The 21,107-nt window shown below is 40.9% G+C and overlaps 1 protein-coding gene across 2 annotated transcripts in view; it reads right to left on the reverse strand.

The window, feature by feature from the left end:
- The window catches only part of fam219aa (family with sequence similarity 219 member Aa), a 91,595-nt gene that overhangs the window by 54,195 nt on the left and 16,293 nt on the right, over positions 1–21,107 (reverse strand). For both annotated transcript variants that reach the window (XM_043684194.2, XM_043684155.2), the window contains exon 2: positions 14,118–14,217. In XM_043684194.2, the coding sequence (XP_043540129.1) occupies positions 14,118–14,217 (100 nt within the window). The remainder of the gene's footprint in view (positions 1–14,117; positions 14,218–21,107) is intronic.

The following is a 21,107-nucleotide window of genomic DNA, read 5'->3' on the forward strand; positions in this document are numbered from 1 at the left end:
CAGTAATAGGGTGGTTGTTATGGGGGACTTTAACTTTCCTGATATTGATTGGGAAAGCTATAGCTCAAGTTTGTTAGATGGGTCAGTGTTTGTTCAATGTGTGCAGGAGAGTTTCCTGACATATGTAGACAGGCCAACAAGAGGTGAGGCCATACTGGATTTGGTTCTGGGTAACGAACCAGGCCAGGTGTTAGAATTAGAGGTAGGTGAGCACTTTGGGGATAGTGACCATAATTCGGTGATTTTTACTCTCGTGATGGAGAGGGATAAGTGTGTACTACAGGGCAAGAGTTATAGCTGGGGTCAGGGAAATTATGATGCGGTGAGGCATGACTTAGGAGGTGTGGCTTGGAAAAGTAGACTCCAAGGCAAGGGCGTAATTGATATGTGGAGCTTGTTCAAGGAGCAACTATTGAGTGTCCTTGATAAGTATGTACCTGTCAGGCAGGGAGGAAAGGGTCGTGCGAGGGAGCCGTGGTTTAATAAGGAATTGGAATCCCTTGTTAAATGGAAGAGGGCGGCCTATCTCAAGATGAGACGTGAAGGTTCAATTGGGGCGATTGAGAGTTATAAGGTAGCCAGGAAGGACCTGAAGAGAGAGCTAAGAGCAGCAAGGAGGGGACATGAAAGGTCCTTAGTCGGTAGGATTAGGGAAAACCCTAAGGCTTTCTATAGGTATGTTAGGAATAAAAGAATGACTAGGGTAGGAATAGGTCCAGTCAAGGATAATAGTGGGAAGTTGCATGTGGAGGCGGAAGAGAGTGGGGAGACACTGAATGAATACTTTTCTTCAGTATTTACTCAGGAACAGGGCATTGTCGTCGATGTGAATACTGAGTCACAAATAAGTAGAATGGATGGCTTTGAGGTATGTAGAGAAGAGGTGTTGGAAATCCTGGAAAAGGTGAAAATAGATAAGTCCCCTGGGCCTGATGGCATTTATCCTAGGATTCTCTGGGAAGCAAGGGAGGAGATTGCAGAGCCATTGGCCTTGATTTTTATGTCCTCTTTGTCTACAGGAGTAGTGCCAGAAGACTGGAGGATAGCAAATGTGGTTCCCTTGTTCAAAAAGGGGAGTAGGGATAACCCTAGTAACTATAGGCCAGTGAGTCTCACTTCTGTTGTGGGCAAAGTCTTAGAGAATTGTAAGGGATAGGATCAAGGATAGTCAGCATGGTTTTGTGAAGGGCAGGTCGTGCCTCACAAACCTTATTGAATTCTTTGAAAAGGTGACGAAGGAGGTTGATGAGGGGAAAGCGGTAGATGTGGTATATATGGATTTTAGTAAGGCGTTTGATAAGGTTCCCCATGGTAGGCTACTGCAGAAAATACGGAGATATGGCATTGAGGGTGAGTTGGAGGTTTGGATTAGGAATTGGCTGGATGGAAGAAGACAGAGGGTAGTAGTTGATGGCAAAGTTTCTTCATGGAGTGCCGTCACTAGCGGTGTTCCGCAAGGATCTGTTTTGGGACCATTGCTGTTTGTCATTTTTATAAATGACCTGGAAGAGGGGTTAGAAGGTTGGGTGAGCAAGTTTGCGGATGATACGAAAGTCGGAGGAGTTGTTGACAGTGAGGAAGGATGTGGCAGGTTACAGCAGGATATAGAGAAGCTGCAGAGCTGGGCAGAAAGGTGGCAAATGGAATTCAATGTAGCTAAGTGTGAGGTGATTCGCTTTGGGAAGAATAACAAAAAGATGGGGTACTGGGCTAATGGTCGGATACTTGGTAGTGTGGATGAGCAGAGGGATCTTGGTGTCCATGTACACAGATCTCTGAAAGTTGCCACCCAGGTAAATAGTGCGGTGAAGAAGGCATATGGCGTACTGGCTTTTATTGGTAGAGGAATTGAGTTCCGGAGTCCTGAGGTCATGATGCAGTTGTATAAGACTCTGGTGCGGCCGCATCTGGAATATTGTGTGCAGTTTTGGTCGCCATACTATAGGAAGGATGTGGAGGCACTGGAACGGGTGCAGAGGAGGTTTACCAGGATGTTGCCTGGTATGGAAGGAAGATCGTATGAGGAAAGACTGAGACACTTGGGGCTGTTTTCATTAGAGAAAAGGTGGTTTGGGGTGACTTGATTGAGGTGTACAAGATGATTAGGGGGTTAGATAGGGTTGACAGTGTGAACCTTTTCCCGCGTCTGGAGTCGGGTATTACAAGGGGGCATAGCTTTAAATTAAGGGGGGGGGGTAGATATAGGACTGAAGTTAGGGGTAGGTTCTTCACTCAGCGAGTCGTAAGTTCATGGAATGCCCTGCCAGTAGCAGTGGTGGACTCTCCCTCTTTATGGGCATTTAAGCGGGCATTGGATAGGTATATGGAGGATAGTGGGTTAGTATAGGTTAGGTGGGCTTGGATCGGCGCAACATCGAGGGCCAAAGGGCCTGTACTGCGCTGTATTCTTCTATGTTCTAAAGTTACAGATTGATTCAATGTGTCGGACGCTGTATCTGCACATATTCAGAACTGGTCCTCGTGTTTCAATACAAATAAATAATTATTCCCTAAGATCAGGGAAAGTTATGCTCAGATTACTGCCATCTATTAATCAAGATAATGTGGTCAGTAGCACTTTGCTATTTCTTTGAGCAGGACAAGGTCAGGAGGGACCACCCTTGACACCAAGGCTGCATGTGAGTGTGTGTGACATCAAGGAGCCAAAGCAAAATTAGAGTCAATGGGAATTGGAGGAAAGTTCTCTGCTGATTGGGGTCATACTTGGCAGAAGGAATGCTAACTGTGATTGTTGTTGGTCCGTCATCTCAGCTCAAAGGAATTCCTCTAGCAATGTCTTGGTCAGTTTCTAACACAATCAAAAAATCCCCTCCATCAGGTCAGAAGCAGGGATGTTTCCTGATGATTGCACAATATTCAGCTCTATTTGCAATTTACTGAAACAGTCAATGCCCAAATACAAAAAGACCAAGATCAGGATGACAACTGGCAAATAATGGCCATGCTGCACAAGTGTTAGGCATTGAACAACTCCAAAGAGAACTTCAGCATCATCCATTGACATTCCATATCATTACCATCACTGAATCCTCAACTATCAACATCTTAAGAATTATCACTGACCTGAAACTTTACTGGACTAGCAGTAAAAAATATACGGTGGCCACAAGGGCACATCAGATTTTAGGAATCCCAAAAAGTAAATCACCTCCAGACTCTCCGAAGTCTGTCCACCATTTAGAAGGCACAAGTCAGTAGTAATGGAACATTCAGCACTTTTCTCAATGAGTACAGTTTCTAAAACACTCAAGCAGTATGACACCGTCTTGGACAGAGCCACTGTTGATTGACATCACACTCACAAACATTTGCTCCCTCCCACTGATGTTCAGTGGCTGTAGTGCATTTACAAGATCCACTACAGAAATTCACACAGGCTCCTTAGACAGCACTTTCCAAACTCTCAACCAGCACCATCTGGAAGGACACAGGCCACCTTTTCAAGGCACTTAGGGATTGGAGTACCCTGCAAGTTCACATCCCATGAATGAAATTAAAAAGGCTGTAAAGCTTCATACATTTCAACAGTGGCCCAACTTTAAAGCACATCATCTGCTGTAAAATGCTTCAGAACACTTGGAGGTTGAGGTGTATGCAACCTAAATGCATTTTTATAAAGTTAAATTAATCATGAATTACTATTCAAAAAAATACTGGCATGAGAACAGAAATAAATCTCTAGTACCTGATCACGCAAAAGCAAAGCTATCTTCCAAACTTTTCTTCATTCTGGAATTTAAGCCTTTAGATTAGAAAACTATAAACATGGTTCTAAGATTGAAGGTTGAGGTAACAAAACTAGTAAATTATAAACCTGCTTAGTTTAACAACGATGTTAGAAAATTGTAACAACCAATAACTATCGGCAAAGTGATTGACCCCCAAAGAAATACACAAGCTGCTTAGAGACTACTCATGTGGATTTGCAAAGGGCAGGTCATAACTAATTAACCCAATTACATTTTTTGAGGAAGCAATGAAAATAGGTAAGGTTAGACTTGTAAAGCATATAGGGATATCAAATTGCATTTGATAATGCTTCATGAGGCTGTTAGCAAAAAGTGACAGTAAATTATAATCTAGCACAAGAAGTTTTTTTTTATTTTCTTTGGGGTGGGAGTGTTGCTGATAGGGCTAGCACTTGTTATGTTCATGAGCAGCTTTGAGTCAATACATAATGATTCCCAAGATTAAAAATAATATATTCTTGATTGAATGTGAGTTACTATTGGCATAGGTATCTATGCTAGAGCCTCAACTACAGTGTATTTATTTACTACTTAAATAACACATGTATGATCCCAAATTGGCAGATTATACATAAAGATTAAAGTTTTATAACAGATAGTATAGACAAGAGGACAAAAATAATAGAAGGCAGTAAAAGATTAAGGAGGTTGGACAAAGTTGTCGTAGATGGATTTCAAGCCTCAAGTTACCTATGTTAGACCAAAAGTAATAGTATAGATCAGTGTATATATGATGTTATCGAGGTTTACAGCACAGAAACAGGCCCTTTGGCCAACTTGCCCATGCTACCCAGTTTTCACAATTAAACTAGTCCTATTTACCTGCGTTTGGTCCACATCCCACTATACCCACCCATCCATGTACCTGTCTAAATGTTTCTTAAGTAACAAAATAGTACTTGCTTCCACCATTACCTCTGGCAGCCCGTTACAGACATTCATTTATCACTCTGTGAAAAAACTGCCTCTCTGGACCCTTCTGGATCTCTCTCCCCTCACGTTAAACCTATGCCCTCTAGTTTTAGACTCCCCTACCATGGGGAAAAGCTGTTGGTTATCTACTTTATCTATGCCTCTCATGATTTTATAGACCTCTATAAAGGTCACCCCTCAATCTTCTGCACCCCAGAGAAAAAAGTCTCTGCCTATCCAACCTCTCCTTATAACTCAAACCTTCCAGTCCAAGTAGAATCCTAATAATTTTTTTCTGCACTCTTTCCAGTTAAATCATACCTTTTCTATAGTACGGCGAACAGAACTGCTCACAATACTCCAAATATGGCTTCACTAATATCCTGTACAGCTGCAACAAGATATCGCTACTCCTATACTCAATGCTCTGACCAATGAAAGCAAGCATGCTGAAAATCTTTTTCACCATCTTGTCTACGTGTGGCTCCACTTTCAAGGAGTTTTGAACCTGCACTCCTAGATCTCTTTGTTCCATAACACTTCCCAGGACCTCTACCATTGATTGTGTAACTCCTGCCCTGGTTTGAGATAGCAAATACAACACCTTGTATTTATCTAAATTAAATTCGATCTGCCTTTCCTTACCCCACTGCTCAGTTGAAGATGATCTCACTGCATTCGCACACAACCTTTTTCACTGTCCACTATACCATCAAGCTTGGTGTCATCTGCAAACTTACATTCTCATCCAAATCATTTATATAAATGACAAACAACAATGGACTTAGCACCGATCCCTGTGACACATCGCTGGTCACAGGTCTCCAGTCTGAAAAATAACTCTATCACCACCTTGTCTTCTAAAGTCAAGCCAATTTTGTATCCCATTGGCTCACTCTCCCTCGATCCCATGAGATTTAACCTTAAGCAACAACCTACCATGCGATACCTTGCTAAGGTCCACGTAAACAAAGTCTCCTGCACAACGTTCAAACACTTTCTTGGTCACCCCTTCAAAAAACACAATCAAATTCATGAGACACAATTTTCCCACATACAAAGCCATTCTGACTATCTCAAATGAGTACTTGCCTCTCCAAATGCCTGTAGATCCTATTTCTCAGGATCCTCTCTGACAACCTACCCAGCACAGATGTTCGGCTCACTGGTCTATTTCCAGGCATTTCCTTGCAGCCTTTCTTCTACAGATCAGAACATTGCATTATTCAAACATTGACAAGCTAGGAAAAGTGAAGGTCCAAAGAGATGTAAAGTACATGCAGATTACTAAATGTTGCCCTGGTTTGTCTTACCAAAATGCAGCACCTCACATTTATCTAAATTAAGCTCCATCTGCCACTCGCCCAACTCCTCAAGATCACATTAAAAACTCTTAGATAACATTCTTCACTGTCCACGACACAACCAAATTTGGTATCACCTGTAAACTTATTAACTATACCTTCATATCCTGATCCAAACTGTTTTCATAAAAGATGAATGATAATGGAGCCAGTACCATCCTTGCAGCACACTGCGGGTCACAGGCCTCCAGTCCGAACAATAATCTTCCACAACTATAATCTGTCTCCTACTGTTAAGCCAATTTTGTATCCAATTGGCTAGCTCACCGTAGATCCCATGTGATCTACTCTCTTTGCTACCTTCCCCCATCCTCCTCTCTGATCTATCACCTCTATCCCCACCCCCATTTACCCATATTACTTTCTCTCTCCCCCCCCCCCCCCCCCCCCCTGCAGGCACCCTGCCTCTATTCCTGACGAAAGGCTTTTCCCCAAAACGTCGATTTTCCTGCTCCTCGGATGCTGCCTTTTCCAGCACCACTCTAATCTAGACTCTGGTTTCCAGCATCTGCAGTCCTAGTTTTTACCTAACCTATTAACCAGTCTACCACGCAGAACCTCGTTGAAAGCCTTGCTCAAGTCCATGTAGATATCGTCTACAGTTCATAGAGTCAGAGATGTACAGCATGGAAACAGACCCTTCGGTCCAACTTGTCCATGCCGACCAGATATCCCAACCCAATCTAGTCCCACCTGCCAGCACCTGGCCCATATCCCTCCAAACCCTTCCTATTCATAAACAACAATTGGGGCCTCTTTGTTTATGTACCCCCACTTAAAAGCAGTCAGTCATGATGCCAAAGACCTGGCTGTCAGTGCTATTTTCTCCTGAGAGGCTGCACCCCAACCCCCCAACAATATCAAAACAGTATACTTGTTTGAGAAGGGGGTAGCCACAGGAAACGTCTGCACTACCTGCCTGGTAATGTCCAAGCAGTCACCCATCTACCTGATGTGAACTGTGATGTGACCACCTCCCTGAAGCTACCATCTATCTATCATACTCTCTGCCTCACTTATACTCATCAGTGCCTCCAACTGTCACTCCAACCTATCCAGGTTGGATGATAGGAGCTGAGGCAAAAACACTTTCTGCAGTCATAATCGCCAAGGGCAGACAACTGCTCATTGATGCCCTACATCCAACAGAAAGGGTGTACAACTCTACTGACTGACATTTTGAAGAGAGATTACATAGGCTTGGATCCCTGGAATATAAAGGTCTTATTTCAATTGGCAAGATAATCTATGATATAATCATAAAAGCAGATTTTTCATTCAAGAGAGGTTAAGAAACACTTCCTTAAACAACAGTATATAGAAACATTAAATATTCCCTTGTTTAACTCTACCAATTCATTTCAGAATTCTGAAACCCTCAATTAGATCACACCCTAATTGAAAGGAGACATTGTGGGGTGCCATTCCATTGATGTAAATGCAAGCCAAGAATGGCTAAACAAGCTCAAGGGTCTACTCCTGCTCCCATGTTTCAATGACGCTGCACCTCAGGAAGCCCATGAAAGAAGCCAGCAATTCTTACATCATCTTTTTAAAAAAATTCATTTTGTGGAATGTGGGCATTGCTGACTGGCCTGTGTTTACTGTTCATCTCTAGTTCCTTGAGAAGGTAGTGAAGAACTGCCTATTGAACCACTGTAGTCCACCCTGCTGTGGGTTGACCCACAATGCCATGAGGGAACGAATTCCAGGACTTTCACCCTGTGACAGTGAATGGCAATATCTTTCCAAGTCAGGATGGTAAGTGGCTTGCCAGGGAACATGAAGACACCACATGTCTGCTGCCCTTGTCCTTCTAGATGGAAGTGGTCGTAGGTTTGGAAGATGCTGTCTGAGGATCTTTGGAGAATTTCTGCAGTGCAACATGCAGATAGTACACACTGATGCAACTGAGCATCAGTAGTGGAGGGAGAGGATGCTTGTGGATGTACCATCACTCAAGCAGGCTGCTTTGTCCCTAATGGCATCAAGCTTCTTTTGTGTTGTTGGGGTCCACTCATTCATGCAAGTGCAGAGTACGCCATCACACTCCTGACTTGTGCCTTGTAGATGGTGGACAGGCTTTGTGGAGTTAGGGGGTGATTTACTCTTTGCAGTATTCCTAGCTTCTGACTTGCTCTTTTAGCCAGTGTTTATGTGGTGAGTCCAGTGGAGTTTCTATCAATGATAACTCCCAGGATGATAACTCCCAGGATGTTGATAGTGGGGGATTCAGTATTGGTAACACCATTGAATGCCAACAGCCGGTGGTTAGATTGTTTCTTATTTGTGATGGTCATAGCCTAGCATTGTTGGGTCACGAATATTACTTGTCATTTGCAGTTCACTCAGTAGTACTGCTGCTGAGCCACTCTTGGTGGTGGGCAACCAGAGTACATTGTTTGTCCTTGCCATCCTCTGTACTTCCTCCAGGCGTTGTTCAACATGGAGTACAAATTCATTAGCTGAGGGTGGACGGTAAGTGGTATTCAGCAGGAAGTTTCCTTGCCTATGTTTAACCTGAAGCCATTAACTTTGCGTGGTCCAGAATCAATGTTAAGGACTCCAACAGCAACTCCCTCCCAACTATATACCACTGTGCTACCACATCTGCTGGGTCTATCCTACCATGGAGGGATTTGAACCTGGGTCCCCAGAACATTACTTGGGTCTCTGGATTAATAGTCAAGTGATAATACCGCGAGGCCATCGCCTTCCCAAGGTACCTGAAGAAAAACTACATTTTCCTGATACAAAGTTATTGGTCATCTTCAAAAGGGAAAAAAAAATCTTGTTTAACTTAGTGTAGGAAGAACAGCAACTAAACAGTGTGATGAACAATCAAATGGATTCAATTTTAATGCAGACATTGTAATCCACTTTATTGTTATTAACCTGTTAATAAACCTGGGCACCTACTTTAGGGTTACATTATTTTTCTGCTGAAGGGGCAAGGGTTTCCCATACAAAGCTCCCACCTATTTTTGTGTTTTTCACAGCACAGTGTATAGCAGTTGCACAGTTTAGTGTGAATACTCATTTTATTTGCACGAGTCAACTTGTTATTTAAAAGTAATGTTAATTGCTTAATTTGGCTATGCTAATCCATACACAAAAACAAAGTAAACAAATCAAAAAGGATAAACTACATAGAAATGCAATACTAATCCTTTTATTGTTTACAGACATAGAGTCATAGTGATGTACAGCATGGAAAGACCCTTCGGTCCAACTTGCAAACATGTGGATTGAAACAACTCCATAATTCAGCAGATTCTTTGACATTCCAAACTAATTTATTTGCAAGTGTCCTCCCCACGATCTTAAGGAAAATAAACAGTTAAGAGGTGAAATTACAAAATTTAATTTTTAAGCTTGGCAATCTAGACATTTAAGAAAAATATCTTTGGACGCAAAACAGTAATGGCAGTAATTTCATCGCCAAGATGTTGTTTCATAAAAAAATTCAATCATGGATCATCGCTGGCTGGGCCAGCATTTATTGCCTGTTCATAGTTGTTGTTAATAAAGTGGTCGTGAGCTGCCTTCTTGAATCGCTGCAGTAGGCCAGTTAGCTTTACACGTGTCATTGGGAAAATGTTCAGTGTATATTATTACAAAATGCTAATAGTACAACATTGAGAAATTTTAGGAATAATAAAATCAAAGAGTCAGAATTACTTCATGAAGTTGAAATCATATCTGATAAATTTGTTATAATTCTTTGAGGCATCATTCACGATAGATAAAGGGGTACCAGTAGTATGTTTGGATTTCCAAAAGGCATTCAGTAAGTTAGTGCACACAAGATTACTTAAAAAGCTAACAGCCCATAATGTTGTAAGAAGAGATTTGTCTCAACTAATGGAAGACAGACAGTTGGGACAAAGGAGGATGGCAACCTGCGATGTGGAATGTCGCACAATTAGAATGCCACAATAATTTGTAATATCCATTCATGATTTAGATGACAAAAGTGCATGTACAATTGCCTATTTGTGGATGACTGAAAAATAGGTGGGAAGGCAAGTAATGAGGATGAGACAATGTACAGATGGATACAGACAGGATAGGCGAGTGCTCAAAAGCTCGACAGATGGAATATAATATGGGAAAATGTGAGGTGATGCACTTTGGCAGAAAGAACAGAAGAGTTGAATATTATTTATATGGGCAAAGACTGCAGAAAGTTGTAGCAGAGGGATATAGACATCCTTATATGAATCACACAACATTTGCATCCAAGTTCAAATGGTAATAGATAAGTGTTGATTTTTATTTCAAAAGAAGAGTATTAAAAAAATCTTACTAAAATTATAAAGGTACTGATCAGACCACAGCTGGAATACTGTAAACAGTTTGAGACACCTTATCTGAGGAAAGATACACAGGCATTGGAGCCAGTCATGAGAAGATTTACTAGGTTGAATCCTTTGTTGCAAAATATTGTAGAGAGGGTGATTCATTAAGGATATTTAAGTCTGAGATAAACTTTTAATCAGTTAAGGGCATAGAGCAGAAAAGTGGATTTGAGTATTTTTAGATCAGCCATATATTGCCTTTTACAAGAACCCAAGAATAGGAGTTGGGCCTGTTCCAAAATTTAACACAACCATGGCTGACCATAGGCTTCAACTTAACTTTTTCACTCACTTCCTATATATCGTAATTCTCAGAGACCATAAATCTGTCAATCCCAGTCATAAATGCATTTACGATAGAGATTTCAGTTTTCTCCGAGTCAGAGAATTCAAAGAATTCACAAACTTCTGAATGAAGGGATGCCTTCTCACCTCAGTGGTAAACAATCGGGCCCTTATCCTGAGGCAATGACTCTGCATTTTTTTTATATCTACTGACCAGTGCATACTTTATCAAGCCCTTTAGAAAATATGGATTTGCTCGACTTCTCCTCCCTTGGAATCTAATCTAATCTAATCAAAGACTGCTTCCATTGCAAATGTCAAGCCAAAACTGCACACAACACACTAGATGTGGTCTCACCAGCACTCTGTGCACACATAACAAAACCTTTTCATTCTGAACCAAGAACTCAAATTCTATGATTTCCCATTCCATTTCCCACATATACAACTCCACGTTAAATGGACTGTTTAAGCAGTTAAATATACAAGTATTATTGGGGAAGGATAAAGCGAAAAGAACAGGAAGAGACAAAGAAAGTAGCTTTAAAACAAAGCTTTAATGTTTAAATTTATATATTCTCTGATCTCTCCGCTTTGCAGACAAAACGTGCAGTTCTAGTTTACTCAGTGGGTTCAACCAAACATGAATGAAAAGGAAGACAGAGAGGGAGAGACGGATGAAGTAATAACTTGTGTACACGGAGGGCAAAATGTGAAAATATTTTAAGTGTAAAATTTCTCCACACAGACTAAAAACAATGAGCATATTACTGAAACTGAATTTGTAACACTATTTATTAATTGACATTAATATTTATATTCCATAACTTGAGATAAAAATAATTGTAAAATAAGTGTATACTGCACAAATATGAAATATGCAAAATTACTAGCTTTGGAAATGGGACAAAAATGGTTCTGCCAGTCTTGAAGATTAATGGAGTAGATTATTTTCCATATTGTATAGCCCAGCTTTATCTACCTGTTTAATAGTTTTGACAAAGTGTAACATCTTAAAAATTGCTTTAATAAAAAATTAACTTGTGGTATCCTTTTATCTTGAACTCATCAGAACTAGGACACAAGAAACAGACTTGGGGAGAAAAGGGACACTATAGTCAGCACGGTGGCTCAGTGGTTAGCACTGCTGCCTCACAGCACCAGACACCCGGGTTCGATTCTGGCCTCAGGTGACTGTGCAAACTTCACACAGACACTTTCCCCATGTCTGCTGGGGTTTCCTCTGGTGATCTGGTTTGTGCAGATTAGGTGAATGGGCCACGCTAAATTGCTCAGTGTTCAGGGATGTGTAGGCTAGGTGTATTAGTCAGGGAAAATGTAGAGTAACAGGGATAGAGGAATTGGGCCCGGGTGGGATATTCTTCAGAGGGTCAGTGTGGGCTTGTTGGGCCAAATGGCCTGTTTCCATACTGTAAGGATTCTATGATTCTTTGATTATAAACTGCATGAGAAAAAAAATGGTGACGACTGGGTCATAATTGCCATGGAGATGCAGCAATACCAGTTAACTGTCAATCTCAATTCTCTGACCACGGAGGTAGATTCTGAATGGTTAGGGTATTTCCATGGAAAAGCTGATTGTGGCAATCTCCATAATCCCATTTTATTGAAAAAATCCAATACTATAAATTCCCTTTACGTACAATAAAAAGGGCCCCGAGTATTTATGTGTGTAGCTTCTAATACATACAAATATTATCAGCTCTTGATACATCAGATTATCAAATTCAGAGTTCAATCTAACTAGTTAGTGTTTTAAGTCACTTGGGCTACCAAAGATTTGCTGTTGTGAGATATTGTATTATAGATCTCTTTACTAACAAACTCATCAGCTCACTACATTTATTAATATCACATTCCCATTCATTCATAACTCTTTACTAACTCATTCTGTTTACTATAAAGTGTTTTCATTCAATCATAAAACCAGGTTTTTAATAGTACATTTTACTATTACAAGATAAACGAATTAAAACACCCCTTCAACCCCATTACTGCTTCTTTACACCTTCAACTCTTATCAGACCTACTTACATTAAAAGCTACCTCTGACTACTGACCTAGTCAGAAACAATACCCTCCCCGACATCACGTCTCCACGACTCAACAAAACTTTAGAAACATTATAATTTTAATCAGCCCTTATCAACCATCTCCCGAACCAGAATAGATTACAGAACATCAAACAGTTTCCCTAACTAGTATGTACTCGTTAAATACATAATAAACAGGGCCACTATTAAAATAGCACTTCTGTGAAACTGCACAAATGAAAGAAACTCAAACTGGCAAACAGTAAGCAAAATCTCACGACCCAGCTGCGGTGGTCAGTTTAATCTTCTTTGCAATTTTATTTACTGCATGTGTAATTTCAAACTTATTCAGATCATATAGGTCTCATACCTTTATTAACATTTACAAACTTAAAAGATAAAAAGGACTAGAACTTGTTAATTATACAAGCAGACCAGACAAACACAATAATCCCATCAGCAGTAGCAGCCAGCACTTAGCAAAATGTTTAAACAGTCTCTTGTTTCCCCAAGGACAGATGTCACACAAACCTTTGTGAACAAGAGATAAAACTATGTAACACAATGATAGAATTTTAATAAATGTAAGAACAGTGTACAAAGATGCTACTGTAAGAACTGCACTTCAGGATTCCATTGCCGCCTCAAACTGTGCTATTGAGGTTGCTGAATAAAGAGGCCACTCACTAATTTTGGTCCTTATTTGAACACATTCCCACACTGACTAAATACTAACTCCTGTCTTGTTACAAGCACCACTGTCAATAATGTTTAATTGTACAAGATAATTCTACCACAGCACTTACCTATAATACTTTGAAAGCAAACTTCAACGTAGAAACCATACAAAAAGCACCATCTGCCATACACTCAAAGATGAATGAAGTGTAGTAAACATTTTGTCTGCATCAGCAGAACCCTTCAGTATTTAAACCACAGATTTCTTGGATTACCAAAACAGTTGAAATATTGCAAATTTTTGAGAATAATTTTATACACTTTATATTTGAACACATCTGATCAATGAAGCCAGTGGAATAATAGTGTTCTTTAAATTTCTGTATTTTACTGCACAATATACAACTACTTCAGAGCTAGGATTTTCCTTTCCTATTTTGTGTACTAAATTTAGAGCTTTTTTTGCAAGTGCATATGTAGAATGTGTGCATTGCGCCCATGGGAATGGCACTGCAGCAAAACTGTGCCACAATAAAATAAGCAACCAAACAGATTAAAGAATGTACAGTTCAACTGCAATGGGTCATGTTCAATGCAGTTCAGTCCTGAATGCTGACATGGAAGTACCAATTTTTTAATAGTAGAAATAAAGTATGAAATAAACCAATATTGAATTCACAAATTGTAGCTCACCTATTTTCATCTGCAGTGGGGATGGCTTGTAATTCATTGCCACAGATTCGCTCTCGCGGGTGTCACACTCACCTTCAGAGATGGAGGTGGCTGTCGGATCCTGCTCAGAATGACAAAGTGGATTATTATTACATCATTCAGTCTAAAACTATATTCAGCAATATTTTGAAAAACTGTCAAGAATAAATGACTTAATGGTGACACCACTTTTTCAACCTACATAACCAAATTTTCAGGCACATTAACTTGAGCTGAATTACTTTTTTAAAAAACAAAAGCATTCACAAGATGTGAGGATTGCTGACTTAGCAGCACTTACTGCCAATCCCTAACTGCCCTTGAGAAGGTGGCAATGTGCGGAGATCTTGAACCACTGCAGGCCATGTGGTGTGGATACATCTACTCTGCTGTTAGGGAGATTAATCAAACTAACTGAATGGTCTTCCTTGAAAATCAATCTGAGTAGATCATTCAGTCCCTGATGCCTACTCTGCAGACTCTGCCATTCAAACAGATCTTTGTTGATCTGTACCGAAAATTTATCGATCTGCATTTATCCCTTGCCCTTAACACCCTTAACTAAAAACAATCTCACTGTTTTGAAGTCATTCATCAGAAAATCGACAGATGCTGCTCGTCCTGCTAAGTATTTCAAACATTTTCAAACATGTATTTGAGATTTCTAACAACAATAGTATTTTGTGTGTGTAAGATCCAATGTCTATCAACTGCAGTCTTTTTTGGAAAAATTCCATATTTCTAATAACATTTATATTGTTATTTTGGCCCCTGAAAACATTCTGGTAACGTATTGAAGATCTGTGCTTCAGAACTTGCTGCACCACTAGCCAGGCTGTTCCAGTATAGTTAGAACACTGCCCTCTGCCCAACTGTATTAAAAATTGCCTGGATACATTCTGTTCACAAATGTAGGACAAATTTAACCCTGCCAATTATCTCCCTAACAGCCTACACTCAATCATCAGTAAAGCGGTCAAACAGGTCATCAACAGGACTATGAAGCAGCACTTGCTTAGCAACAACCTGCTTACTGATACGGCTTGGGTTCCGCCAGACCCCTCTGCAGTCTTGGTTCAAAGACGGACGAAAGAGCTGAATTCCAGAGATGAAGTAAGAGGGACTTCCCTTGGCATCAAGGCCACATTTGACCTAGTGAGTCATCGAGGAACCCAAGCAAAACTGGAGTCAATGGAAAATCGGCGGAAGGGGAGCTTTCTGCTGATTGGAGTCATACCTGACACGAAGAAAGATGGTTGCTGCTGGTGAAGGTCAGTCAACTCGGCTCCAGCACATCTTGTGGGAGTTCCCCAGGGAGTGTCCTAAGTCCAAGCATCATCAGCTGCTTCAGTGACCTTCCCTCCATCACAGGGTCAGAAGTGGGGATGCTCGATAATGATGCACAATGTTCAGCACCATTCAGGACTCCTTAGATATTGTAAGTGTCCAAATGCAGCAAGACCTGGACAATATCCACGCTTAGGCTGAAAAGTGTTCGAGAGAAAGTGAGGGCTGGAGATCAGAGCTGAAAATGTGTTGCTGGAAAAGCGCAGCAGGTCAGGCAGCATCCAAGGAACAGGAGAATCGACGTTTCAGGCATAAGCCCTTCTTCAGGAAGAAGGGCTTATGCCCGAAACGTCGATTCTCCTGTTCCTTGGATGCTGCCTGACCTGCTGCGCTTTTCCAGCAACACATTTTCAGCTTAGGCTGAAAAGTGGAAATTAACATACACACTACACAAATTCCAGGCAATTACCATCTCCAACAAGAGAGAACTTAACCATTATCCTTGACATTCAATGCCATTACTATTGGAATTTCTGATTTCAGAAATGACTGAATTTACAACAAACAATATCTTGGGAGTTACCATTGTTTAAAAACTTAACTGGACTAGCCATTCACTAGCTACAAGAACTAGGAATCCTACAGTAAGTAACTCGCCTCCTGACTTCCCAAAGCCTGTGCATCATTTACAAAGATAGAAGTCAGGAGTGTGATGGAAAACTCCCCATATGTCTGAATAGGTGCAACTCGAATAAGAAGCTTGACACACCCAGAACAAGCAGCCCACTTGCTTTGGACCACATTCGCAAACATTCACTCTCTCAAACACCGACACTCAGTAGCAGCAGGATGCACCATCTACAAGGTGTACTACAACAAATGTGCCAAACCTCCTTGGACATCACCTTCCAAAGCCACAATGACTTCCGCATGGAAGACAAGGGCAGCAGATACATGGGTTCACTATTATTTGCAAATTCCCTTCCATGTCACTCACCATTCTGACTTGGAACTATCACCACTCCTTCAGTGTTACTGGGTCAAAATCTTGAAACTCTCTTCCCAATGCCATTGTGGGTCTACTGCTACACATGGACTAAAGCAGTTCAAGAAGGCAGCTCATCAACAGTTTCTCAATGGTAACTATGGACGGCCCGGCAGTGACGCTCACACCCCATAAATGATTTCTTCAAAAACAACAAATTAATGCTCCCTTTTCTTGATTTCCTCACCAGGGAAATAATTTAATTTAAAACCATGGAAATGCAGTTATGTTTATTAGATTACCCTCCAATTTTCTGCCCTCAAGAGAATACAAGCCAATGCTATAAGGCAAAGTGCCCTCATATGTAACCCCTGAAACACTGATATAATTCTAGAGAATCTTCTACCCAATAACCTTTAATAAAGTCCCCTCCTTTAATTTTCTCTGCTGAGGAAAACCACCTCAGCCTATCCAAGTGCTGTTCATGGATGAAATGCTCCGGTCTAGTTGACGTCTTGAACCTGCTCTGCACTCTTTCTACAACAATCACATCTGTCCCATGGTAGTGTCTAGAACTATACACAGCATTCCAACTGTGGCTTAACTCCCTATTGTTGTATTCAAGGCTGGCAACTGGGACTAGATTAATTTAGGATATCTGGTCAGCATGGACAAGTTGGATTTAAGGGTCTGTTTCCATGCTGCACAATTCTATGACTACAACTCTAATAGATTCTGGATTAGTGGTGCTGGAAGAGCACAGCAGTTCAGGCAGCATCCGAGGAGCAGTAAAATCGACGTTTCGGGCAAAAGCCCTTCATCAGGAAAAAGGCAAGATTCACATATATCTGGGCCGCCTCATCTACCTATCTTGCAGTCTACAAGGGCATGCACGCCAAGATTCTGCTGAACCTCGAGTTAACAATACAGAACAAAAAGAAAATTGTTCAAAAGCTCAAAGCTTTGGTGAATGGGTATTATGTAAAATTGGACAAAACTTTCCTTGCATTTTAATACAGATGCTAATTATAAGTTGGTGAAAAAGACACAGAGATCAACCCTATTAATGAAATAAAATACTTTAAGGATTTTAAGTATTTTGGTTACTAGGCATCCTGTAATCACCAAATAGACTCTGCTAAGAGACAACAATGACAATAAGATATATTTTGGGACAGAAAAGTTTCACAAGATGAAAGAACTGGAAATTTAAAATATCAGCATTACCTGAAATTAAAAACAATTTCAGTAAAAAACACTTAAATAAAAGCCCAACTTCAACCAAAGGTGGCATAATATGCCAATAGCTTAAGTGTTTCAAAAAGATCCTTCTGGTACAAAATATTATCCATAATTAAGGTTGCAAAAGTTACCAATGACCAATATTAATTTAATGACAGGATGTGGTCATTTTTAGCCACACTTAGTACTTAGGTATTAGTTAGAACCAAACATCCTTCACAGGCAGATTGTGATTATACGGCTCACATTAGCAGGATGAAGCCTAAAGAATAAGTATGATATTTTACAAGTATTATTGCTGAACAGGACATTAATCTAAGTGTCATAGAGTCATAAACAGAGATATACAGGACGGAAACAGATCCTTCGGTCAAACTTGCCCATGCCGACCCGTTATTCCAAATTAATCTAGTCCCATTTGCCATCACTTGGCCCATATTCCTCTTAAACCCTTCCTCATCATATGCCTAACTAGATGCCTTTTAAATGTTGTAATTGCACCTGCCTCCATCACTTCCACTGGCAGTTCATTCTATACATGCAACATCCTCTGCGTGAACAAGTTACTCCTTAGGCCCTTTCCACTGTCATTTTAAACCTATGCCGTTTAGTTCTGAACGCCCCTATGCTAGGGAAAAATTCATGCCGGTCATAATTTTATAAACGTCTATAAGGTCACCCCTTATGCTCCGATACTTCAGGGAAAATAGCCTCAACTCAAACCCTCCACTACTAAACAAAATAAAATCCACAGAACAATGCAGCCGAGATTGGAGGGTTTGACTTATAACGAGTGGGACTCTTTTCCTGGATCATTGGAGGTTGAGGGTGACCTTCTTGAGGTTTATAAAAGATAAGGTGAACAGCCAAGACTTTTTTTCCCCTGAGGGTAGGGCAGTCCAAAACAGAATGGCATAAGTTTAAAGGTTGGTGGGGGTGGGGGAGATTTGATCTGAGAGGCAGCATTTTCACGAAGAGGGTGGTGCGGAGATGGAACAAGTTGTCAGAGAAAGGTGCAGAAGAGAGTACAATTACAATATTTAAAAGATATTTGGACAGGTACATGGATAAGAAAGGTCTAGAGAAATATGGTCAGATGGGGATTAGTCTAATTTAGAAAACCTGTTTGGCATGAATGAGTTGGACTGAAGGGTCTGGTTCCCTGCTGTGAGACTCTTATGACTCTAATTGCAGACGCTGGAAATCATAGAACATAAAACACGTACATAACATATTCAGAAACAACCTGATAAACACAGTCCATCGATTCCTGAATAATAGACAAACAGGATGACACAACAACATGCCCTGACACTCTAGCCGTCCTACCACACAAAGACATCCAGGAGATGATGACCAGATGACTCTGGCCCCGGGGCATCATGGTAGCCCACAAACCTACCACCACACAAACTGCTTCTGATGAATTTAAAGGACTTTATAACAACCAGCAGGACTAATGTCAAATACAAAATACCCTGCAAGGACTGCAACTAGGACAAATGGACAGAAGACTAGCTACTAGGATACATGAGCACCAACTAGTCACCAAAAGACACGACTAACTATCACTGGTATCCATACACACAGTCGAAGAGGGTCACCAGTTCGACTGGGACAACATATCCATCCTGGGACAGGCTAAACAAAGAAACGCACGGGAATCCCTAGAGGCCTGGCATTCAAACCGGAACTTCATTAACAAATATATAGATTTGGACCCTATTTAACAACCTCTTAGAAACAAAACTGAAAATGATATCACCTGCCATAACAAGCCAAGACAGGTAAACAGCAAGTGGGGCAGAACACCAACACTTCACCTAGCATGGTGACAAAATGTCTGAGAACAAATCTACCAGCTCAGCGAGCAAACTTACAACCTGATCCACAAATGTTCTCCACAATCTCAAAACCCTCTTTCTCCACACTGCCAAGAATCCTGCCTTTAACCCTGAAATCTGTATTCAAATTCAACCTTCCAAAACGATTCAAACTTTTCCAGCTTGAAGACCATCTGCCGCTTCTCAGCCCAACTCTGCATCCTGTCAATGCCCCGTTGCAGCCTACAATAGCCCTTCACACTATCCACACCACCACAACCCTCATGTCATCAGTAAACTTACTAACCCACCCATTCACTTCCTCATCCAAGTCATTTATAAAAATTACAAAAAGCAGAGGTCCCTGAACACATTCCTGCAGAGCACCACTGGTCATCCGGCTTCAGGCTGAATATTTACATCTACTACCGCCCTCTGTCTTGTATGGGCTAGCCAATTCTATTTCCAGACAGCCAAATTTACCTGGATCCCATACCTCCTCACTTTCTGAATGAGCTTTCCATGGGGAACCTTATCAAATGCCTTGCTAAAATCCATATACACCACATCCACTGATCTACTTTCATCAATGTGTTTTGTCACATCTTCAAAAAATTCAACAAGGCTTGTGAGGCATGACTTGCCCCTCTCAAAGCCACACTGACTATCGCTGATCAAATAGTGCTTTTCCAAATAATCACCAATCCTGTGTCTCAGAATCCTCCTCAATAATTTGTTCACCAGTAATGTCAGACTGACTGGTCTGTAATTCCCAGAGTTATCCCTATTCCCTTTCGTGAACGTAGGAATAACATTTCCCACCCTCCAATCATCTGGTACTACTCCAGTTGACAGTGAAGATGCAAAGATCATTGCCAAAGGCACAGCAACTTCTTCCCTCGTTTCCCATAGTCACCTTGGGTATATCCTGTTTGGCCCAAGGGACCTATCTATTCTCACGCTTTTCAAAGTTTTCAGCACCATTTCCTTCTTTACGTCAACATGTTCAGGCATATCAGCCTGTTTCAGACGGTTCCCACAAACGACAAGGTCCCTCTCACTTGGTGTAGTCCATAGGCCTCCAAATAATAACTTCACATTGGGACGGGCAATAAACAAAGAAATAACTAATACCTGTAAAAATGGTACTGCAATTATCTTGGGGGATTTTAATCTACATGTCAATTGGTTGAACCAGTTCGGTCAGGGTAGGTTTGAGGAGGAGTTCGTTGAGTGTTTCAGCGATAGTATGTAATGGAACAGACGAGGGAGCAAGCTATCCTAGATCTGGCCCTGTGTAATGAGGCAGGAATAATCAGTTAGGGATCCTCTTGGAAGAAGCAAACACATGTGGTTGAATTTAGAATATAGATGGAGGGTGCAAAGATAAAATCCAATACCAGGGTCCTGTGCTTAAACAAGGGAGACTACAATAGAATAAGGCTAAAGTAGACTGGAAACAAAGATTTTATAGTGTGACAGTTGACGAGCAGTGGAGGACTTCCAAACCAATTTTTCAAAGTGCTCCGCAAATGTATATTTCAGTGAAAAGCAAGGACTATAAGAAAATGAGTAATCTGCCATGGGTGTCTAAGCAGATAAGGAAGACTATCAAATTGAAAGAAAGGCATAAAA

The sequence above is a fragment of the Chiloscyllium plagiosum genome, unplaced genomic scaffold (assembly GCF_037043375.1).
Source record: "Chiloscyllium plagiosum isolate Xiang-an unplaced genomic scaffold, Cpla_swu_hap1 HiC_scaffold_1, whole genome shotgun sequence".
NCBI lineage: Eukaryota > Metazoa > Chordata > Chondrichthyes > Orectolobiformes > Hemiscylliidae > Chiloscyllium > Chiloscyllium plagiosum.